This window comes from Peromyscus californicus, unplaced genomic scaffold (genome assembly GCF_007827085.1).
Source record: "Peromyscus californicus insignis strain IS unplaced genomic scaffold, ASM782708v3 Scaffold_7__1_contigs__length_154581171, whole genome shotgun sequence".
Classification (NCBI taxonomy): Eukaryota; Metazoa; Chordata; class Mammalia; order Rodentia; family Cricetidae; genus Peromyscus; species Peromyscus californicus.
Window position 1 is genome coordinate 37211098 of NW_026294595.1, and position 25337 is coordinate 37236434.

At 37.3% G+C, this 25337-nt stretch overlaps 1 protein-coding gene across 17 annotated transcripts in view; it reads right to left on the reverse strand.

Moving 5' to 3' along the window:
* The window catches only part of Baz2b (bromodomain adjacent to zinc finger domain 2B), a 325749-nt gene that overhangs the window by 25681 nt on the left and 274731 nt on the right, over positions 1 to 25337 (reverse strand). For 12 of the 17 annotated variants that reach the window (XM_052723263.1, XM_052723266.1, XM_052723259.1 and 9 more), the window contains 10 exons: positions 21795 to 21860; positions 20055 to 20120; positions 18479 to 18523; positions 18207 to 18239; positions 16930 to 16995; positions 10735 to 10875; positions 7470 to 7724; positions 6342 to 6556; positions 4947 to 5021; positions 3136 to 3379 (listed from right to left, as the gene is read on the reverse strand). In XM_052723263.1, the coding sequence (XP_052579223.1) occupies positions 3136 to 3379; positions 4947 to 5021; positions 6342 to 6556; positions 7470 to 7724; positions 10735 to 10875; positions 16930 to 16995; positions 18207 to 18239; positions 18479 to 18523; positions 20055 to 20120; positions 21795 to 21860 (1206 nt within the window). The remainder of the gene's footprint in view (positions 1 to 3135; positions 3380 to 4946; positions 5022 to 6341; positions 6557 to 7469; positions 7725 to 10734; positions 10876 to 16929; positions 16996 to 18206; positions 18240 to 18478; positions 18524 to 20054; positions 20121 to 21794; positions 21861 to 25337) is intronic. The other 5 variants (XM_052723268.1, XM_052723267.1, XM_052723262.1 and 2 more) reach the window with 3 other exon arrangements.

Below are 25337 nucleotides of genomic sequence, written 5' to 3' on the forward strand. Positions count from 1 at the left end.
GACCTTGGCAGGTCCAAGAGGAAGACGACAACAAAAAGAGCGTACACAATGATCAAACCTGAAGACAGAGGTCATCCTCACCACGGTTCTCACTGTTTCTTAACCCAAGATGCCTTCGTGCTAAGCATCTACTGCTCAACACAACCTCATGTACATCACCTAATGAGGACACAGCTCAGCTAAGTCTCAACACAGGTCCAACAATTAGAAGGGTTATGTGTACAAGGATAAGAGTGGGAACAAAAGGGAATTGACGAGACAAAGGGACTGACTTAGTTGAGGGCAGCATCTTCTAATTGAAGGGATCACGTGGGCCTTAATGGAAAAACTCCCAGTAATTAATCATTCAAGGACTATAACTATTGTCCTGACATACTTCCTAGAATTTAAGCAAGAAGCTGAGATTGCTCTTAGATATCATCAGATATCTAATGAATTATTGACTAGTCAACATTCAATACATGTCTACCAGGTCTTTAGTATGATAAAGACTCCCTCCAATCATTTCAAGGGGAAAAATATGCACACATGTATATAACAACAATTAATGAGAAAAGAAGTTATAAATAAGAAAGCAAGAGGGGTACATAGGAGGCTTTGGAGGGAGGAAAGGAAAGGGGGAAAAGATGATATAATATCAAAAAAAAAAATAGTGATGTAAAAAATAAAAATAAATGTGGCAGAAAAAAACCGCTAAAGACAAGGCTGTACACTGCAGCCTAGGCTGGGCTGGAACTCTCTGGAGCCTAAGCGGCCACCCTTGACCTCACAGACATGCTCTCATCTTGGCCTCCAGGTGCAGGGCGCCAGCCACCCCACTGCAAGTTCTTTTTTAAACGGGGCCTTGGTGTGCAGCCTGGCCTAGCTCTGGACTGCTTATTCTCCTCCTCTTAGTCTCCCAAGGGCAGTAGTACAGGCATTTGCCACTCTATCCAGCGAAAGGAAACATAATTAGGTTTTAGGACCCCAAGTATTTATTATTTTTAAGGTTTTACACCATTTTCTCATGTTAATAATAAGACACATAATCTTACTATGATTGCTCATACTGTGGCTATGTTAAATGACACGCCCTCTAAACACGTAATGTTAATTTTCAAGTGTCTGTGTATAAAGAATAAAATCTACGGCTCTTAATTATGATTAAAAAGGAAGTCAGAGACTGGTTAGGGTGGTACACAGCTATAACCTTCAGTCTTTTGAAGATTTAATTTTTTTCTAATCTTTCAAACTTTGCACACTTAAAAGCGGAGACCAGAAGGGTCATGAACTTTATACAATGAATATCACATTTCAGTACAAATAAAATACTACCATATTTCCCCTTTTCTATTTTAATAAAAAGAAAGAAAAAGGTTATAACTAACAAAAGAAAAACTATATACAAAAGTACAATAACTATATACAATATATACAAGTAATAAATACCTAAACAATGTCTAGTCCATTTGTATTTGACAAATTCAGAGAAAATAATTTCATTATCTATTCTATTTTAGTAAGTCTAACATGTATCTAATTCACTTTCTATCCTAATTAATTTTCATGACCTACATGAGCAGACTATCTTCCCCTCCCCTACCAAAAGCAAAGTGAGTCAAATAATTTCTCTAAATCAGTCCTATCTAGTGGGACATTACTCGGCAGAATACACTGAAATCCCAAAGTGGAGCTATAAATTTGTGTCAACAATTAAGCTGATTTATAATATTAAATACTTAAGACACCAATTCTGTGGAATAGTGACTGATTTTAGTTAGAAAAGTTTAACTCTTGCTATGGAAACAGCTCTACTTTCCAAATGAAACACATTACTGATGAGTGGGTCTCTGATTCTCAAATTATATACTTCTTCCATGACCTGTGACAAGATGAATGTTTATGACCCAGGGCTTTCTTTTAAAAAGAACATTGTATCAGGACAGGGCCATGCATGAGCCATCCCATGCTAGTCAGAAGTCCCGGGCAAGAGGGTCTCTTGAACCCAAGTTTGAAGCCAGTAGAGGTAACATAAAAGCTTGGAGGAAGTACAGCACTATGGAACAATTTCTTTCTGCACCAAATCTCAGTGCCATCTCCTTTCCAGGGCTGCGACACCAAAACAAAGTTCAACAGTGGGACCATATGGATAAAAATCCCTGCAGAGCAAAGAAAGGACAGATTGGAGAGACAGCCCTGTGCATTTCATAAAGAAGTGATACCTAAACACGTAAGAAACTCAGCATCATAGTAGCTGCCCCAGACACTGTTTTTGGATTTTCCCCATGCTAACATCTGCCCAACAAGTCGTTCTTAGCTAGTGGGTGCAGAAAGTTCTTGTGAGAGTTTGTTCCTCCAAATGTCTAAATGTCCTTTATGGGCATGTGATGTACACTGCAAATATCTTCCCTAGCATGTCAATTAACATTCTATCTTAAAAAAAAAAAAAAAGCAACCAAACTTCCTCACTAGTGGCGAGGACTCTCAGTGCTGCATCAATCTTAAAGCAGCCGAAAGCTAGTGTTGGAGAAATACAGCATTTTCACTAAACCTGACAAAACCTCTGAGGCACGAGTGGTGAGCAAGTGTATGTAACAGCATATATCTGGTACCAGAGAGAATGTCTGAGAATCATATCTGCAGAGCTCTGGAGAGAATTCCAAGGATGATGACGGTCATGTGTCAATTAACAACAGGGACATGCAGAGGAACATATTGTTAGTGATTTCATTACTTGAAATCACAGAGGACACTGACACAAAACAAGACGACAACCATGTCAGTAGGTGACTACTGTCATACCCTGTTGAGTACAACGTCTGCACACACGAAGCAAATCTAACTACTTTACTTCAGTCCAAGTTTCTTTCCCTGCTCAGGCACGCCACTGTGTGTCTCCTAATTATCACACAACACGTTAAGAGACCAACACCACACTACCTTCAGGCTGGGAGCACAGCACAGGCAAGCCTGGCAGGGGCAGGGGAGGAGGAAGAAAAGGAAGGGGAAGGAGGAAGGAATGTTCAGATGAAAAGACTGGAGCAAGCCCACGCCACAAACTGAACTGGAATCGTAGCCCCCGGCTTTAATGCCGGGCTGACTTGGCAGGTTGCACCGCTCTTGTCAGGTCTTACACGTGAACCTGAACTTGGTTACCTCCTCTTCGCAGGTATCGGTCTTCTTCCCTTTTTTGTCTTCTTTATCTTCTTCATCTTCATCATCCTCATCAGCTTGGTCCTCACTGTCATCATCATCATCATCATCATAGTCACTGTCTCCTCCCTTCCTTCTCCGCTTGCGTCCTGGAGTGGGTGTGCCCAAGGGATGCTGCTCTTCTCCAAGATCAATGCCTCCTGAAGTGTCTCTCTTGCCTGTTTTCTTAGCATGAATTATCCTAAGCCTTTACACATTAAAAGAAAGACACAGAATAAAAAGCTACTCTTGTCACTGTTAAAATTGTAATTTGTATTAGCACAATGCTAGGCTTTCTTTTCCCGTTTTCTAGCAGTGCAGAGGATTCAACACAGTGTTCCCTAGGTAATTATCTACCACTGAGCTACATTCTCCCACCCAGGACTTGGCATCCGAAGCTGAGTCTTCTTTTGTAGCTCAGGCTGGCCTAAAAACTTGTGATCCTCCTGCTTTTGCCTCCTACGTGCTGGGATTACAGGTGTGTACCACCATATCCAGATCATAATGTGAGTCTTCAGCAGGAATATCTTATACTCATATAGTAAACAATATATCAATGGCAGTAAAAAATTCAATTAGAGAAATTTAAGACATATGTTTCCACAGTTACAGAATAAAGTTCTATGAATTATCTTTTGGTAATTTGAACATATTAGACAAAAAAAAAAACCATAAAAGCTGAGATGAATAATTCCAACAATGATCAAATGATATTTCCTGATTTCTATACTGTGTGCCTGACTAAATTTCAATTCAAATTACTGCAAAGAAACTAATTGTTTAACATTTTTGTTGTTTTGTTTTTCAAGACAGGGTTTCTCTGTGTAGTTTTTGGTGCCTGTCCTGGATGTTGCTCTGTAGAACAGACTGGCCTCGAACTCACAGAGATTAGCCTGGCTCTGCCTCCTGAGTGCTGTGATTAAAGGCGTGCACCACCACCGCCCAGCTGTTTAACATTTTTAATTAAATTTATTCATTTTATATTTTATGTGTTTAACATGTATGTATGTGCACCATGTGAGTGCCTGGTGCCCACAGAGGTCAGAAAAGGGCATCAAGTCTCCTGAAACTGAATTTACAATGGTTGTGAACCATCATGTAGGTACTTGGGAATTGAACCCAGGTCCTCTGCAGGTGCAATAAGCACTGAGCCATTTCTCCAGCCCAGAAACTTCTTTTTGTTTATTTATTTATTTCAATTAGGAAAAGGCTATCACTATTTAACTCTGGTTTTCAACTCTAAATCTTCCTGCCTCAGCTTCTCAAATGCTGAGACTACAGGTATGGGTCATATGCTTGGAGAACCATCTACCCTATTAGCACAGCAGTTGAATAACTACAGTGACTTATTTCCCGGAAGGAAGACAACTAAATTCTATGGTTGAATCATTTTCATTAGATTTTGTAGAGGCAGATTTTAATTTTAAACAATCATTGAGAGAAAGGATAGTCTGAGATAGATATCAGGTAGGACAAAAGCAATCCGGTAGCAACAACAATAGCAGAAGACATGGTTGCCTGACTTCATCGAAAGAAGAAAGGGGAAATGTCTCTTTTAAATGTGAAGCATGAGTTCAATGAATATAATTCTACTTTTCTTGTCTGCTATAGACTCTGACCCAAAGTTTTATTAATTTTAGATTTCATCATTCATTTCAGACTGCAGATTAAGCAGTATCTTTCCTGTAGAAAGAGTAAAGTTTAAACTCTGTCTTTACAGCTCACATGCCTTATTGGAGGAAGACAACACATTAGATTAATAAAATAGGACTTACTTGCGGAGTTTACCTTCCACTACCCATTTATCTCTCCTCAAGTTTGACATATACTCAATGTTCTTGTCAATCTCACTGCCAATACAAAAATGAATTAAAAGATAGAATCCATTTCTGCAATACGTCCATTTAGTATGTAACATCATATATTTTAGTAGGTAAAATGATACAAACAACCTCATTTTAGAACTACATGGCTTTAGACATGGACATTTACTTTAAGAAGCAATAATTTCTTCACTGGATACAATGTTACTATTAAGAAAGTTACTTTGTTTCTACTTTAATCAAGAGAGCTATAATATACTCTCACAATATGGTTATAAAAATAGCATTCTGATGTGGTTGGCATATATTTAGGGAGTGATCATTTCCAAATTCAACTGGGAAATTAGGACGTAGATGGATATAACATTTCTGTGCATGTATACATGTCAACATGGAAACTAAAGATGCTGTGGTGTTTGCTGGAGGTAATAAAATAGTGGTTCCTTTATTCTTCCAAAACAGAAAACATTAGTGTTCTCTGTGTATTGAGTTTACACGTGTATACATATATTTTAAAGAGCCACTCAGCATTACTATTTGTCATCCTGCTTATGCATAATGAAATAATTCCCTCATTCAAAACTTAAGTATTATTACATTTTTGGAGATATTCGAAAAGAATACAAAAAATAAATAATAACAATCATATTAATATATCATAGCTAAGATAGGTACAGAAGATTTAATTTGCCCACCAATGGTAGAAATAAATTCATAAATCCTTTTTTCTAAAAAGGTAAAAGACTGAAAGTATCACAAGTCAATTTTTGGACAAATTAAGAACAAGCAAAGGATGAACGGTGAACCTGAAATGCTAGAATACTAGCTAATTCTTTTGTTCATAATAAATACTAGAGTGCCAGACAGACTGGGAATCTTAAACAAGATTAAGATTAAGTACTTTTGAAAAAAAGTATAAACTACTTCTTTGACAAACTAGTAATCTAAGGCTATATTAGCATACAATGAAATAAATGGCTGGGTCATTTTATGAATTTCTAGGGGAAATCAGGTCCTCAAAGATGTCCAGGAAAGAGATTGTGGATTACTACGATGTTTTTGAATTCGAGCACTGTAGCAAACAATAAAGATCTCCACTACATGAAGAATTAGCAAAATAATTAAATAACACAGGTAACAAAGACTATAGATTACATACGTACAGAAAAATCGTTATTTTCAATAGAACACATAGAAACACAACTGGAATAGTATTGGTGGCCATCTCTAAACCGTGGTTTACAATTTTGATTTTCTTCTTGGTGCTAGTCTGTAACTTCCAAATTGTTCTATAAGCCATCTGCATCGCTCTGATTAGACACATTCAAACAGGAAGAAGGGACTCACCTCACCACACTCTTGCTACACGCCAGCTCATTAATGAGGAAGGCGAGCACTGAGGCTTTCTGTGCTGGAGTGTGAGCCTGAAAAGCTTTAGTCTTCAGGCTCTCAGTCAGCTCTGTCTGTCCACAGTGGGCTTCCATGAAAATCTGCAAAACCTCGGACACATTGTCTCGATTCACACCAACATTCAGCAAATGTTCTCCAAGAGCAGTTTTGGCCTATAAAGTTGGCATTTTTATCAGTGCTTATCATATTCATGTATTGAAAAATAAGGATAAAATATTGGCTTATATGCTCTAGATATTACTAACAAGGACTTTATTTTTCACAGAATTGGAATGGAGATAAACAAAACAGCATGACAAACAGATACTTGAGTGTCTGCCCTGTTCTGTCCCCTTATTAAACCCTCACTGAACTGAAGTCGGGAGAAGGACCTGACGATTGGCAGAAGGCGGATTTAAGTAGTCAATCAAGTATTCTTTATTTGTAAAGACATTTTTTATCTAATGGCAGAAGAAGGATGATCAAAAGCACTATGACTATTTTCTATCTTTATTTATATCATGTTTTATAGGTCAGGTTAGTGAGTAGGCACACAGAGAAAAAAATCATTGCATTTGGAAGCTTATCTTTCTACAGTATTATCTAGAGAAAAGACACCTTGAAAGTGTACCTGAGTAAGAAGAAAGGCAAATGTAAACCAATGGAGTACCCACTGACCAATACAGAGTCAACACTGTGACCTATACATGATTCATTAGCCTGTTGTTCACAATTAACAAAGGGGAGCTTCTGAATAAGCACACAAGTTCTAAATCCTTGAGAAATTATGCATTCTGTTTTTGATAGATACCACTGGCATATTTCCTTAAATAGACTTGGACTTTGCTTACAGCTAGAGCAACAAAGAGTAACCAAGAGACTGGCCCATATTCCTCAGTCTAGCAAGATTCTTCTGTATCTGCCCCAATTGTAACCTAGTATAAATCTACATTTAACTCCAAGAGACATATGTGAGCAATGCATTTAAGAGAAATCTACACAGTCTTCTGCTAGCATGGAAAAGTTAACCAGCAATGCACGGAGAGGACAAACTTAAAGCAATGGGTTAGATTTTGGGTTTTTTACCTTGTATCCTGTAATTAGACCTGGATCACACACAGCAGCTGAGAGGAGTCTCACAAGCAAGTCTTGTACTTCACCCATGCTGTCCCCTACATTTAGCAATCCCTCTTGAAGAACACTGAGGTTTGGAACATCAATATTCACATCAAAGCCCAAAACTTTACCAAAGTTTCGTAAGAACTGCACCACCATGAGACAGTCTGAAAATGTGGTTCCAGAGAGGACAAGTCCTGGGATTCGAGGCCACTCTGGCAAGGGCTGCAAACAAAACACAAGGAAAATTAAAACAGCTTTAAAAGTTAAATTGGGATGGTATTTGTGTATGCAGGGTTATGTATGTATTTACATGTATGTACACATGTCGACACTGAGTGCCTTCCTCAATTGCTTATTAAACATTTATTTGTTGACTTATCTATGTGTTAATGTTGTATGCATGCGGGTATGTGCTGCAACAGTGTGCCTGTGGAGGTCACGGAACAACCTGCAGGAGCAGGTGATCTCCCTCTATCATATGGGCTCTGGAACATCAAATTCAGGTTGTCAGGCTGGAGAGCGAACACTTTACTGCTCCAGCAATGCGACCAGGCAGCCCCCCACCCCCATTTAGTTAGGCACTTTAGTTTTTAAAACAGAGCCTCTCACCAGATCCCTCAGGGCTCATCAATCTGGCTATCCCTCTTGAAGAACACTGAGGTTAGCCAGAGAATTTCCTCCCACTCTGTTCTGGGTTTCAGACACACGTGGCCACGCCTGTGCCTGGCTTTTGATGTGGGTGCTGGGAATGCCAACACAGGTTCTGATGCTTGTGTGGCCGGCACTTCACTGACGAGGCATCTCTCCAGTCTCAGAACCATGGTTTTTCTATCACCTAAAGTAACTTAAGCTGCTATGTTTCTTTCTCTTGTATTGGAGGATAGGTTTCCTGTGAACGTTTCTGCAGCTCCGTGGTACTAAGTGTCTGAAAGTAATCGCCTGTAAATTTGGGTTGAGCTCAATATGAATTCAAATTTCTGACAGCAAAAACCTGAATTTAAATTTTTCTTGTACATTGAAAAAATAAGGTTATATAATTTGGGGCAAAATTAAATAACCTGAGTACTCATTTCAGCCACATTTGGTGGTCCATGCCTAAAATCCCAGTACCCAATAGGTGAAGTATTGAAGACTTCAAGGCCAGCCTTGATACAGAGTAAGTACAACACCAGCCTGAGCTACATGAGATCCTGTCTCAAAAAACAAACAAACAAACAAAAAAACCAGTCAACCAAGCAAATCAAAATAAATAAGCATTTCCAAAGTACTACATAATTAATAAGATGTGCACTGAGTTTTTCCAACGATTCAGATGGCTGAAACTCACACTGTTTAATGGCTGCTCAGAACTATGCTGTGAGTATGTGCCCTGGGCATTCTGGTTGGAAGGGGTGTACCATCTACAGCTAACGGCTGCAGTAAGTCACTGGTCCACATTACCAGAACTCAGGACGCTGGCTGCAATGCACCTCTAGGGTTGTAGGTTTCCCTGTGTTAGTGAAGTATCAATGAGTTTTAGAATTAAAAGTAGAGCAAAATCCTTTGCCACTTCTCAAATACGCACACATGGTAACACTTTAATAATAATTAAGCTACATTAAGTTTATCATAGACATTAAAAATTCAGTCAATAGGTAATTTAAGTTAGGAGCATTGTGCCCATGTTTGATTTCTTTAAATAGTAATTTAAATTTTATGAGGAAAAGTGATTTATAAATATTACCTGAATAAGCCCTTTGCTCTGCACTTACTTAGGTAACTCACTGAAGAATTTCTTTTTAATATTGTTTGACAACATTGAACTATGAATAATAGCTAATGCTCTATTTGAAAGGCCAGTTAATTTTGAGGATTCCTTTTTCCTGAACCATATCAGATACACACAATTCTGTATAACTTTAAAAATGTACAAAACAGAGCTAAAAAAAAAAGTGTGGCTTAAAATAAATACACATTTGACAATTCACATGATTTAAATGAAAATAAAAGATGCAAAATAGTCAGGCAGCAGTGGCGCACGCCTTTAATCCCAGCACTCAGAAGGCAGAGGCAGGCGGATCTCTGTGAGTTTGAAGCCAAGTTCTGAGACAGCCAAGGCTGTTACACAGAGAAATCCTGTCTGGAAGAAAAAAAAAAAAAGATGCAAGATAAAGTCCACTTAGAATTTAAAAGTCTTCTCACTATAAGTTAATTAACTGTGTTCGCTAACTTACAGGAAAAACCCCATTCTGCTTAGGAAAATGTAAATGTCCAACCAAATAAAACTGGTAAGTATACATTAATTTTTATCTTAAAGCAGTTATGCTAAGTAAAATAAATTGAATGGTAATATAATGCAGCCCCTACAGAGGCACTAAATGTTTGTGTTAGGCACACTACTGGAGGGGGTTGTACAAACCAGGGCAATGATACATAACAGATGGATAGGGCAGCAGCATACATACAGCTGTGATAGGTATATTACCGGGTAGTTAGAGAAATTGTATGCATTGTTAATATCATTTTCTACAAGCACCATATTCTTAGCTATATTCAAAATTAAGCTTATTTCTCCTCCAAAATATAGCACAGCATGTTGTTTCCCAAGTTATTCTGATCTTTCTAAATAGCTCCTCTCATGTACTGTGGCAACACTGCATTTGCCTCTGAGACTGGAAGAGAAAACCCGAGGTTCCGTGGCTGGACACAATTTCTTGGATTTCAAGACGATGAGGAGCATGGCCTCTAACATCAGACAAATCGGCTTCAATACACATGTGTTCGTCAGCTGTTGTGATCAGGAACCAGTTTCTTCTGCTGTCTCAGTTTTCACATCAATAAATGGAGACACATAAATACTAGCACCATGGGACTTCACTGAGGACTAGATCAAAACGTGTAACTCAAGGAATTCATATAGGCACTCAGCGCAGGGCCAGGCATGCAGTGGACACCTTCAGTTAAGGCTGGCTAACGCACTGGAGGAACTGTTCACAGATAAACCTCATTTACTTAAATATCTACCAGGTGTGAAGAGATGTCAAGCCTTTCTTGCCTCGAGTACAAGAGAGTCCCAGAGACACAGCTGCTTCTCTGACCTTTCCCTGAAGACTTCTGTGGCGTATCCCGGAAAACTGACAGGTCCACAGTGATGCACGGACCGCGGGGACCGCGGACAAGGCAGGCTAAACTAACCGAGGCTTGGACACCTGGGGTGCTTCTAGAAAAGGAACGGCTCATGCGTCATAATCACCTTTTGGTCTGCTAAGCACATGTCTTCCTTCGGCTTCTTTAGTTCCTTTGCCATTTCTAATTCCAACCTCCGCTGCTCGAGCTTTCGCTCCTTATTCAGTCTTTTCTCATCGCGCTTCTCCTGTTTCAACCGCTCTCTCTCCTTAAAGAGAAGATCATGCACAGGAATGCTTAATCCTGACAAGTGTGTGAAGATTAATGGACGTATTTCCAAAGCGATCAAATTATTATTTCAATGGACAAAATCATCTTTAAGAAGTCGAGGAATAAGTTTAGAATTGCATAGAAACAAGCACTTATTTTGATGTTTGAATTTCTTAGCAAGTGTGCGTGTGGGTATGTGTGCACGTGAGTGCATGTGAGTGCAGTGCTCACGGAGGTCACAAGCTTCCGGTCCCCTGGGCCTCAGTTATGGGCACTTATGAGCTGCCTGACATGGGTGCTGGGAATTGAACTTGGGTCCTCTGCAAGAGTACTACACATTCTAAACTACTAAGCCACTTCTTCAACACTGTTAGCTACTGGATTTTAAAATAACTTTATCACTTTATATATCTTTACTATATAACCAAAAAAAAAAAAAACCTTTCAAATCTTAGGAATATATACACTTGATATTAGATTCAGTGAAGACTTCTACTATTCAAAATTTGTTTGATCCTTTGTTTAGATGAAAATAAGTATTACTTAAGGCACACGGGCAACCAAGTATCTCTAAAGCTAAGATAATTGGTATCAACACAGATATATGTGTGGTTGCAGGATGTAACAGGAAGTTTACCTTAAGAAGTGGACCAAAAGCCAGGAAGTGGTAGCCCACACCTTTAATCCCAACACCCTGGAAAGCAGAGGCAGGGTGAGTTTGAGGCCAGCCTGGTCTACACAGTGAGTTCCAGGACAGTCAGGGCTACACAGAGAAAAAACGAAAACAAAACAAAACAAAAGGCTGGGCAGTGGTGGCACATGCCTTTAATCTGTGGTTTGGTTGTAACTCTCATAGAACTAGTTTCCAGAGTCTCCACAGCCACCCACAAATATTTAGAATGGCATATAAATCCAAATCAAATCTAGCACCAACACAAGTTCTAGCCTCCTCTGCTCATGATTCTTAGCAGACTTGGCGCATTCCACACACCATGTACACATCTGTGAGAAGACAGTGCTGTCAGTGGTGATGATGGTGTTGGGGGGAGGGCACTGTTGAGGACAATGGTGATGAGGTTTGCCTGCCCCCTGGTCCTGTAGGATTCAGCACTATCTTTACCTAGGTCATAGCCTCTGTCCAGAATGCTCAGTTCTTCCTCTGCTACACAGACCTTCCACTACCTCAAACAATTCACTACATATCTTCCTAAGCTTCCTTATACCTTACAGCATATGCTACAAGGTGCAACAATTATTTGTTTAATTAATGTCTCCAACTAAAGAGTGAACGTCAAGAGGGCAGAGGAAGTAACCTGTGTACCTGTTCCGTAATGTACCTGCACATTCTCAGGAGGATAAGGTGCCTGGTGTCTCAAGAAAGTGTTCCTGATTTTTCTATCTGACTCTCAACCATTATTGTCCAGCTTTCCTTTCCAATAATATTATTATTTTCTACTGATAAGATATCATGTGATCCTGATCCATACAGTGTGACATAACACCTAAAATTATTTAAGCATGTGATTAATTTGCTAAGTGGTTTGTTCTTCAAAAGCCATGAAAGTAAAGGTAGAAAACATCTGAACCAGTAACTAAACATATTCTTTCAGAAATGCCCTTTATGTTTCTTTCTGCAGGCAAAGATAATTTGATGTCTTTGTCCTCGGTTCCTTTTGATCATTCTGACTATGAGACTTCCATTACAAAATTTTACTAAAACCTTGAGAAGCCATTGAAAAGAAATGTAGTAAACTCAGAGATTATCTTAAAAAGTCAGAATTGCATGAGGTGAAAATTTAAAAATCAATTTATTCTAAATAAGTTTATTTAAAAGATGCTAAAAATGTTAAGACACTTTCAGATACTCTATAGTACAATACTAAAAATGTAATAATTTTCTCCTATTTTAAAATTACCTATTATGAAAAGTTCATATCATATAAAATCACAATAGAGGGTCATTTTTAAAAGACCATTCTATATTGCAGAAAACCTATATATTTCTTAAAATTTTAAGAAATGATTCTATTGGATCTCTTAGATGTCTTTTCCCAGGATAAATTGGGGACTACATTTCTTTTGACATTAACTTGTACTCAAATATAAAATATATAAACATAATTTAAGAGACAAAGATATACCTCAGGGTATAGAAAAAAATAATACTATAAATAAGATGAAAATGTAAGTCATTTATAGAAGGCATACAAAGAATGAGATTACACACTGAGAATGAGAAGCACAATCAAGTAGTTTTTTAAAAACAGTCTACTATTTGATATTTTAATCTCATATTTATGAAAATTAAACTGAAACAAAGATAAAATCTGAAAAGAGGCTTCTTACACTCAGCAAGTACAAATTAAGGACGTGTAAAAATAAAATGTTCCTGTTGAGGTTTCTTTAGAAGCCAACAAAGAAAAACACAAGCATACGTTGGGTTAACTATCTGTACATAGTATATAGGACACTACTCATAACTATCTCCTAAACTTAAAATTATTTACTCTCAAGTCAGACAATTCAAGATTACAATACACTTACATTAGTAACAATGGTAGAGAAAATCTACTCCACCAAATGATACTTAAAGTTTTATTGAAAAATGAATATAAAAGTAATTTTACATTTGCATTCAAAGGGAATTTAAGTTTAAAATAGAAATGAGTACATTTGTTTAAGTGGGTTCCTTTAAGTACATTTCTACGTCTTATTTCAATATTGAAATATTGAATTGTTGACAACTTGTCTGTACATGTAATTCTACTCTCATTTCCCACTATATCAGATGAGGATTACTCTCATGACTGGAATCGCTGGAACCATGGATTTCTTCCTGCTCATGGGGTAAGAATCAGGTTGGATACTTGGCGGGTCTGCCTCCTGGAATGCTGACTCACCATGCTGTGGCAGATCCATGGTCACTAGCTGTCTGTTCTCACTGACCCATGGGGGATGGTAAAAGGTTCTGTTATGCTTCCTGTGCTTATCATTCAGTTCATATGAATAAAGCTATTATGTATGACTCATGTAGTTTGAAGATTTATAACTAAAATAAGACATTGTGAAAACTTACGTTACTTTTTCATGTTGCTTAAGCTAGTTTATAGAGATGGTTATTAAAAGCAAATGTTTCATATTGTATTAGTTACACTGAGTTATAAAAATATTTATGAATTCTATAATATACTAATGGCCCTTTAAAAATAGTGAACAAAATAATTTATATATATCAGGTTTCTAAAAATTAACCATTTATTTACATAAAGAAAAAAGTATAGGAAGTAGATTTCTAACCAGAGAAACAGTAGGAAGCTGGGATTTTTTTAAAAGTAAGACCAGTATACTGGTCCACCAACACTATTGGTGCAGCTTCCTAGAGAGAGGACTTGCATCCTATCTGAGCACCATAATTAAAGATGGACATCAACCACAGAGAGAAGAGAAACCCAAGGAGACTGAACCACTCACTGCTGAATGAAAAATGGGTCAAGACAGACATTAAGAAGGAAATTGAAAACTTTCAGAATTTAGTGAAAATTAAAACACAACGTTTCCAAGCTATGGGATACAATGAAGACAGTTCTAAGAGGTAAAAATGGAGAAATCTCTTATTAGTAACTTAATGAAACACCTGAAAGCTCTTAAGAAAAAAAAAAAAAAGAAAAGAAATAATACCCCCAAAGAATAAATGGGAAGAAATAATCAAACTCAGGGAAGAAATCAATGAAATAGAAACAAACAAACAATAATAAAAGAATAAAAAAATCAATGAAACAAAGAGTAGTTCTTTGAGAAAAATCAACAATGTTGACAAACCATTATCTAAATTAATGCAAATATAAAGATACAATCTAATAAAATTAGAGATGAAAAGGGAGACATTACAAGATATATTGAGGATAATTCTGAAAATTCTAAGAACATACTTTAAAATTTGTATTTCATCCAACTGAAAAGCTTAAAATAAATGGATGAATTTCTTGATATGTACAAGCTATCAAAATTAAATCAAGATTAAATAAATAATCTAAATAGACCCCAAACCCCTAGTAAAATAGAAGTAGTAGTTAAAATTTTCCCAACAAATAAGAGCTCAGGGCAAAATGGATTGAGCACAGAATTCTACCAGACCTTCAAAGAACTGAAGTCAATATGCCTCAAGTTATTCCAATAAATAGAAACTGAAGGAATATATAATAATACTTTTTATGAAGCTACTCTTAATTTGATACCCAAAACACACACAAAGACCCTAGAAAAAAGAGACACTTATAGAACAATATGAACATAGATGCAAAAATTCTAACGAAAATACTTGCAAACTGTATTCAAGAACACATCAAAAAGATTATTCACCATGACCAAACTGGCTTCATCCCACAGATGCAGGGATGGTTCCATATCTACTGCATAAACATACTGAAAGACAAAGACCCACATGACCTTCTCATTAGATTCAGAAAATGCCCTATTACTGAAGAAAACACTAATTTATGCTGTGGAACACAGAGAAGTTGAGTTGGTGCCCAACTAGAAGCTCCATCCCTAGGAACTAGCATTCATCATGCTAGAAAGCACTCTGCACAGTACAGCTTCCAAAGGAGGAAGTAATCATCAGTATCACCGAGCTACAAATGCTGAGACCTTCAACAGCTACCTGGCTGCCAGATACGCTGGTGCAACAGCAGCACACATGTTAAGGGAGTCACCAGCCACTTTAAAAATGGAATGAAGGCCCACTCCAAGAGTGGGACCCATGCCTGACACTGCTGGAGTGGCGAGAACATGAGCTCAGGGAAAACCTACTGCTATTATTCTAGTAAACTAACATGACTCCTAATGGTATATCACCATACCCATAGCAGAGTGCCTCACTCAGCTCTCATCAGGGAAACTTCTTCATGCAGTAGATGGCAATTAATAATTAATTAAGAGAGCCACAACTGGACAATGTGCAGAGAGGAAGAGACTTTAAAGAAGTTAGTCTTAAGTGGAAGACTTTCACTAAACCAAGGGTCATGAAGGATCATGAACATATGTAGAAGAAGTGGCAGAAAGATTGTAAGAGCCACAGGTGATGGATGAGTCCAAGGAAACAGTGTCTTCCCGACATAAACAGGGCTGAGGTACATAAGAACTCATATAGACTATGGCAGCGTGCACAGGGCCAGCTTAAGTTCAAACCACACAAGATCCCAGCACTGAAAAGGGTTAAGTAGACAAAAGTCCTACGCCTAGCCAAGAAGCTATTTGCAATTGATGCCTGCTGGAAAAGGAAAAATCTGTTTTCTCCAATGGAGTGACAATGGATAAATCAATCATAGTCCAGGGCAGGACCCATGCCCAGGAGTAGCTGGCCGATATAAAATGAATGGGGTGAAGAGAAGGTGCTTTTTATCTCTTTTGTTTGCTATCTTCTTTTTCTGCTACTGGCATTTTATTTAGTTTCTTTCTTTATTTTTGAGAGAAAGAGGAAAAGAAAGAGAGAGAGAGAGAGAGAGAGAGAGAGAGAGAGAGAGAGAGAGAGAGAGAGAGAGAGAGAGAGAGAATGAACAGGTGACTGGGTGAGTAAGCATTAAGTTGGGTGGGTGGGTAATGAGGAACAGGGAGGAGTTTGGGGAAGGAAAAAACATGATGAAAATATATTCCATGAAAAAAAAATAAGGAAAAGAAAAAGAAAAGAAAGAAATAGAAGAAGAAAAAGCATTACAAAATTGGTTAAGGCCAGAGAGATGGTTCATGAGTTGAGCGCATGGGCTGCTCTTCCAGGACCTGGATTCAATCTCTAGCACACACGGCATGTGTAATTTCACACACAGAACATGCTTAAGAGGAGTTCTGACGGCAGAAGTTTGTGGTCGGTGTGATTAGTATTTGAATGAAGGTGCTTGGCACCTCTATGCGTGCTATAACATTAGTTTTGTGACATACACCCGGTTACAGTAATAAAGCCTACAGTTAGCTAATCAGTGCCATCCAACACACTAAAAACCATGACAAGCCTGTACTCTGTTTCTAAGGTAACGTTCTTCTAGAAACACACACTTACTTCCGCTTTCTTACGAGCTTCCATGGCTTTCATAAGCATCATGTGCTGTCGTCTTCGCTCCCGCTCCTGTGAGGCCAGATAAAATGTGGAGAACAGCTCAACCACAGTTAACTGTTTGGTGTTCAAATGGAAAACAACAACAACAACAACAACAACAACAGAAACAACAACAGAAACAACAACTCAATATAGCATGTTTAGCATTTATAGACAAGTCACAGTAGATACTAAATATCAGACAAGAATGGCCATTCTGTGCATGTTTTAGTTCAGGTTTAGAAAGCAATACGAGAGCAATCAACAGCAAAACGGTGAAGCAATGAGCATGGAGACAGTGTAAACAGAGCACACAAGGTACTTATGGTCAGCTGTGATGCTCCTTCAAAAGCTGCCAGAACAAAGAGCATAATGGTTGGCTGGAACAGGTCAGTTACCTTACATCTGCTATTAGAAAACCGTAAAATGCTATAGCCAATTTTACAAGTTCTATTGTTCTTAAAATTTAAGATCAGGCAGAAATTAATTCATAATTACTTTCACATCATGGTTTTAGAATTGATTAAGTTAATTTCAAGTACAAAATCATTTTTAAATCCAATAATCCACCAATAAATTAGGAAGATTTTTTAAAAAGTGTTTATACCAATTAAAAGTTAAACTAGTCATGGTTCATACACATGTACCATTGAAATGTGATATTCCTATTTACTGATGTCTGATGCTTGGCACACTATTTAAAGGCATAAAAACTGTACCATGGGCAAATAGCAGTAATCTAAAATGCCCAATATAGAAAGAAGGTAAGCACTACCTTAGTTTGGTAACTAATTTTAGTGTATAAGTTGCATATTAATATTTAATCAATGTTTTGGTTTTAATATATTTGGTCCCCAAAAGGAGGATTTCCAAAATTTGACTATAAAGCCAGAGTATATTTCATATTCTCCCATCAAGCAAATTCAAAATTCCCATTGTACTTAATGGCAGTTTTGCATCTACAAGGATGGGAGAATATGGGATGTCTAATGAGTCAGCTTTCCCTGTGACATCAGTAACGTACATTTTGAGAGAGGAGTTTTATGCAAGTCAATGGACTCTTAGAGACGTGTCACACTTCTCCATAGACAGACAAGCAGATGTATGCAATGCACTGCGCTGTGAAGCCATGCAGCAGTATGTAATATGACAGCAGCCAGTGCTACACTTTATGCATTGCTATGACAACCATATCACAACCAAATCACAATGCGGTGTTAGATGTACAAAAATAAACATACCCATACCATATCTAGTCTATGCCTCTCCAACTCCTGGTAGAAAGAGTTGGCACAACATTATGAAACAGAAATCACAGAGTCATAAAACCAATTTTAACCCCCCAAAGACACCAATACCAAAGCAAGGCAATAAACTGTAAGACAAAGGGAAAACCTAAGCAGGAATTATAAAGATATTTTAAAGAAAGTATTCTGAAGCTTCCCACCCCCCACCCCAAAAGTTAAATAGAATGATAAGGTACTTCCGACGGTGTGGCTCTGGGCATACAGACCTGGTGCTTCAGAAGGACAGCCTGCTGTCTTCTCAGTTCTTTCTCCTTAGAAATAAGAGACTTGTGATATACGGGTTTAGGAGAGATTTCGAGAACATTAAATAATAAAGATTTCATTGCTGATAAACTTTTAGCCTTCTAATAGCTTTAACCACAGAAAATGTTCACTATTCAATCTTTCTTAACTTGATCTGACTCTACCTAATAGCTAGCTAACTCAAACTGTATGGCCTAATCAGTAGCAAGGATGTTTTCCTAGTAGTCATTTCAACTTCAAATTCAATGGATAATTAGAAAACATACTTCAATGGCAAATTCACTAAACTGACTGAATAGATCGTCAAACATAGCATATTAAAAACCACACAAGTATTTTAACAATTACTCAATAATTTATGATTCAAGTCTTAAAACTAGCTTAGTAAAGCCCTTCCTCACGCTAAACATAAGGTCCCAAATATACTCTGTGTATGCCTGGGTGCATGTGTGCGTGTGTCCACCAGCAGGTCACAGTACCATCCCAAGGGGATGGGGCACAAAGCAAAACCATTATCTAAGTTTGTTACCTATTGACTATTGTTTAGCAAGGTAAAATCTAAGTGAAATTAATATTAAGGGTAAATGTAAAGGAGACTATATATATATATATATATATATATATATATATATATATATATATAAAAATTAAGACTATTCTTTATTCTAGAGAACAAAGTAAGGTAGTGTATGTTGTTAAAAAGACTGAAAGCTAGGGTTAGCAGAGCTTAGAAGCCGAGCTTTGCTTAGCTGCGCAATTCATCCCAAGCGCATACTATGGTGCCCCCAACAAAAACCAACCAGCAAACAACAAAGCATTGTCATGGCTCTATGTGGTAGAGCCGTGCTGCCAGCCCCAGCAGGTTCATTCGGCTGCCGCCATTCAGACTTCAGTAGACGGTGAGAGTTAAGCGGGGAAGGAACAGAATGAACAGAACATCTCTCTTATGCTTCATGCCAGGGAACCGTAATCAAAACACCTCCACAATTTTGCTACAGTCATAAGAGGGGCTGATTTTATTACGTAATGACAGTTAACAGTGTTTTTTCTGTCACTTGTTTGTTTATAGACAGGGTCTTGCTATAGCACTGAACTTGACTTCCAAGCAGCCTAAGTCCGCCTCCTGACTGTAAACATGGCAGGTATGCATCACAATGCCTAGATTATGAATTTTGTTTTTAATAAATAAAACACTTACTGGACACTAACAAAGAGAGAGTTATGAAGGGACAGTCAGGTTAAATGACACATAAACTAGTGTGGGGGATCATTCTTATCAAGCAAAACTTAAAATTCAGATGCCATGCAATAGTTTGCATTTCTGATTTGATGTCTTCAATTTGCACATATCAAAACAGCACATAAAACCTACATTAAGAAATGAAAAAATACAAAAATATACACACAAATAGAAGCACACATTTACACACATATTTTTCAATAGCAGTTTTGAGAAAAACTATTTTTTCATGATTGTTGTTAAGCAAATAAAGTTTTTATTTTTGAAAATAAAAACTCTTGACTCTCGGCTAAACTAACCTTTGTTCGTTTCTCGGCCTCCAATAATTTGGCATTTGCTGCTTCTTCCTTCTTTTTCTTTTTAGCCTGTGCATGCAAAACAGGTCTCAAGTCATGCAACAGCAGCGCTGAGACTCGCAGATAACCCCAGACTCACAGCTACATGCCTCACAAGGTACACAATGAGCATGTAATACATAAGCAGACAATCACAAAAACCCCCGCTTCACATCACAGTGTTTCCAATCTGCAGACCAGTACTAAAACATATACCTAAGCACCCTTAAAAATCACAACTCGACATGGTTTTCTTCTATAAACAACTGACTGAAATAACGTTATTTTATCTTGACACCAAAGAAAAATGACTGTCATGTATTGCATCTGGAGAATTTTAAAAGAAAATTTACTTCCTGAAAAAAATTTAGAAAGAATTAACATGGATGGATAAAAAGAACTTCAAAAATACATCAGTAACACTTAGAACATATTTACACTTTGGAATTTCCTTTACTCCTTGATATTTTAGATAAGGAAATCCATTATTTGGTTGTAAACATTAAACGAAATTTAGTAAATCTGATTTTCACTGCCTCTGTAGAGCAGGTCTTGATGCAGCATTTATTTCTTAACAGGACAGAGCCTGCACTCTAACAATCAGCACCGTGCTCCACCTGAAGTCACTCACCATCTGTGAGTTTCTAACTATCTGCTAGTTAGTGTGTGTTGAATTTGGAGTGGTAAAATCAACTGAAACTGGGTGAGGGAATGAATATGTGTATACTCCTAGGAGAAAGCAACTATTACCACAAAAAGGCCTAAGTCTCTGCAGACCTCAGGCCATACAGTGTTCCATAAAGCAGAGCAGCAGTTCATGAACAGCTGAGGGTAAAGGAATTGCAGCCATTACAAGTTTATTTTCCCTGGGTGGTGGCGGCGGCGGTGCACACCCTTAATCCCAGCAATTTGGGAAGTAGAAGTAGGCAGATCTCTGTGAGTTTGAGGCCTGTAGGACTGCCAGGGCTACACAGAAAAACCCTCTCTCAAAAAAAACACAACCAAAAAACAAAGAGTTTGTTTTTCACTATATTTGCAGAAAATAATTTCAAGACATATGCCATTTTTGATATGGGACATGAAACATAATTTGCCTTTGTCTTGATGATGGGCAATTGTTTCTAGCATCAGTTATTATCTCACAATGTGACAGAGTGACACTTTAGACCGCAGGATGTTACCAACTGCTCTTCAGGTGACTTGAGTCCTGTATGTGTTAATCCCACTTTTTCAGTTTTTACTCCTGCTGATTTCTAGCTACTAATTTTGATGCTAACATTTCTGCATCCCTAATTCTAGTCCACTTGCAGGAAAGGGAGGAACACCAGGAACCCTGTTAGTGACATCATGTTCTGCACTTAAGTTTCCTTTACTAAACACTGGTTTCTAAATGAAAAGAAATGTCTGTACACCCTCAGGGCTTTCCTGAAGGTAGACACCATGAACTCCATGACAACTACACTGGCTGCCCAAGTCTGGCCTTTTCTTTTCTTCTTCATTTTTGTTCTTTATTTTACTTTCTGACATTTAGTGCTAGCATGGATGAACTTGCTAAAAAGGTTCAAAGAATGTCTCAGGCTACACAGTTCTGAACAGACTTTCTAGTGGACATACTCATTTGAACAAATGAGGTAACAACTGAGCATTTTAAATGGCCTTGGACTTGGAGTATTTATCTTAATTATGTTACATTAAGAATTCTACCTCAAGAATTTGCTGAGCTCGGAGTTCTTTTTCCATTCTGATTTGCTGTATTCTCTTAATTTTTTCCTGTAGGAAACATTATGAAAATGAGATAATAAATATTTAGGGGAAAAGGTTTAATTGGAGTCAGATAATTTTAAGACACAAATACCAAACTATCAAACGCTATCCATGCTGGATCCAAAATTCAGATACCTGTTATAAGGTGACTCACATTCATATGAGTGTAGAAATTTTCTCATAATTGTAAACAATAAATGTTAAACGAACATACAGAAGAGATAACAAATGTGATTAAAGTTATATATCCAGAAAATATTTACAAGTAACTGCAAGTACAAATAAAACAGAAACAGAAATACATAAAGTGACTGATACACAGCTACAACTTACTGAATGAACATGAACAAAGAACAATATTTCTATAAAAAAATGTATATGCATGGCTTGTCAGCTTGTCATAAATTTGAAAAAATGCTTTAAAACCATAACTATATAGTCATTGCACAGCTATAAGGTCATTATTAAAAATAACCTCTAATTCTAAAGTTTATTTCACATGTTGACATGATATGAACAACACTTTCAAGCATAAGAATAAACCCATAAGATTTTATACTGCATTAATTTGAATTTATAATCTGGGAAATTACTTACATCAGATAGCTGGCATGTAAAATGTTATATTTTATAACTGAGCAATCATCTAAGTTTTAATAAGAATTTATATTTTGATTTTCAAAATTATCCTTCTATGCTATGATCACAGTTAGAAGATTTATTTTAAAAATGTTCTTTGAGAAAGTTTCAAGTGGCCTGGATAGGAATAAAAACCTAACAAGAACAAACCCTGACATTTCTTATTTATAATTAAGATTTGTTCTAGAATTTCTATATCAAACACATTTGATCTCTATCAAACACTGCTGTGTTTCTCTTTCAGTCTCCAGATGTAGTGTTTGACGGCTCTACTGTCAATTCTCCGTCATTCTGGATTATTGAGTCTCTACAGAGGTGTATAATACAATCATAAGATTTGAGGAATCAATGATTTAATTCAGAAGACTCATCACACTCTAGGACTTTGCTGCTGGTGATCCTTTCTTGGCACTAAATATTAGCTGTAGCTTACCAAAAATACAAAGCCACACATGGATTTTCATTTTATTTCTAAGTTAACAGATTGCAGAACCCATTTTTAAAATTATTGAGACCTGAAGAAATATATTCTTGGTGAAATTTTTCTGTTCTTAGCAATCCGAAGACTTTTAAAGGGCTGTGCCCTTAAATCAGCAAAAGCATTGCACATTCTCTCCTGTGCAGACAGAGGCTCTTAAAGTCATCTGGGCTTACATATATGCAGTTTAGAGCTTTACCCTAACTGCTAAACATATATATATAATATATATATAATATATATTATATATATATTATATATAAATAAAAAATAGATATTTAGAGACAGTATCACAAGGATGAGGACTAACATCATTTAGAAGTAAATTTTCTATAATATTATGTACTCATTTATTGAGATGGTTACTTCATATAAAGTATCTTACTTATCATAAGAGTCTTAGTGGTTGGAATTATAGTCTTTTTGTAAGTGAGGACACTGAGTTCTTACACAGCAAATATTTTGCTGTAATGCTAACTTAGTCCGCAGAGTCATATTCAACTCAGATTACAGTGTCTGTGCTCACCCTACTTCTTTGTGGTGCTTCCACAATCTTGCAAAATTGCTTTAAGGATTCTTGTTGTATATGGGGACACATAGCTCCTACAGTGATCAAGTGCTTATGCAGCATCTGCAAAGTCCTGGGTTCGATCCCCAGCACTGGCAGGGATGGAGTGCAAAATGTGGTTTTCTGGACACAGCACAGGCAGTGAAGTAATGACAGGAGCTGTGGCTCCCTGTATGGTGCCTACACAAGACAGCACTGGTCAGCAATCCACTGTGAACCAGGGAAGGGCTCACAGGGCCTACCCTCACTTCTGCACTGCTGGCTGCTGATGGATTCTGGGAAAGAGGCAGTCATTGTTGTTAGCTGTGTGACCACTAAGGAATCTACCAGGTTCCAACAGATAGTTTCAAACCGACAGTCACACAGATGATCCTGGTTAAACTCAGGGGATTCAAAACAAAAACAAAAACACAAATAAAAACAAAAGACATGAATGTGGGAAAATGACTTATAGGGAACAGAGCTGGGGTAATGGGGTAGGAGGGAAATTAGAAAGAGTTGTATGGGGTTACTTTAGTTAGAATACATGTATGAAATTGCCAAGGAAAAAATTCAAAAAATATTACATGTCAAAAAGTGCTCTGATGATAATTTTGTCAATTTTTGTGTTAAAAAATATCCAAAGAGCTGGACAGGGGTTGCACACACCTTTAATCCCAGCCTTTTGGAAACAGAGGCAGATGTATCTCTGTGAGTTCAAGGCCAGCCTAGTCTCCAGAATTCTAGACTACAAAGAAAGACCCTGTCATGAAAACAAACAAACAAACAAACAAACAAAAACAAAGATGAAAAAGAAATCCAAAGAGTGAGAAAAACATGATTCTGTTTTCTTCTAGATCAATGCTGACTTTAATCATTTCAGGGCCAGATGGCACACATCTGTAATACTGACAACTCTATTCACTGATGCAGGACAATCACAAGTTAGAAGTCTGCGTAGGCAACACAGGGACACCGAAGGCTCAAAATGAAATAAGACAAAATAAAATGGTCATCATTTAACAAAAAGTCTAAGTAGTTTTGTTTCATAAATGTCTGGATAAATATATAAGGGTAATTCACCTGAATTAATGGTGTTGAAAGCTTTGAAGCCTAATGCTAGTTCAATTAGCAGTAAAGAATGTGAAAAATTTAGGTTGCAGGCACTTGACTTTAAGATCACAAAGCTGAATTTAAAGTTTTAAGATAATTTGATAAGTCTTTGGTCAACATAAAATCAAAGAAACTACAAAAAGTTTAACAAAATGGCAGTATTTTTCTTTAAAACAAAGTATGAGAACACATACAACTCAATAAAGATTTATAATACTTTAACAAATGCATTACTAAGTGTACTTATTTTAAGTCAACCTCACAATGTTTGGTAGTAACAATAAAGTAATAGAGGAATTTAAGTTTACATATTGTGATTTTTTTTTGTTTTTTTTTTGTTTTTTTTGGTTTTTCGAGACAGGGTTTCTCTGTGTAGCTTTGCGCCTTTCCTGGAACTCACTTGGTAGTCCAGGCTGGCCTCGAACTCACAGAGATCCACCTGCCTCTGCCTCCCGAGTACTGGGATTAAAGACGTGCGCCACCACCGCCCGGCTTATATTGTGATTTTAAATTAAGGTAAAAGGTATATTTTACATACATCTTTCAAAAACAGTATTATTTGTTGTCAAGAACTGTGGAAGGCATTGTGTATTCATTCTCTCAATAACTCATCAGCCACCACACTTATCTGCCTTTCCAATAAAGGAAATGGAGACAGAAGACATTATTCCTTTAAGGTCATCGACTCGTTAAGCAGTACAGCCCA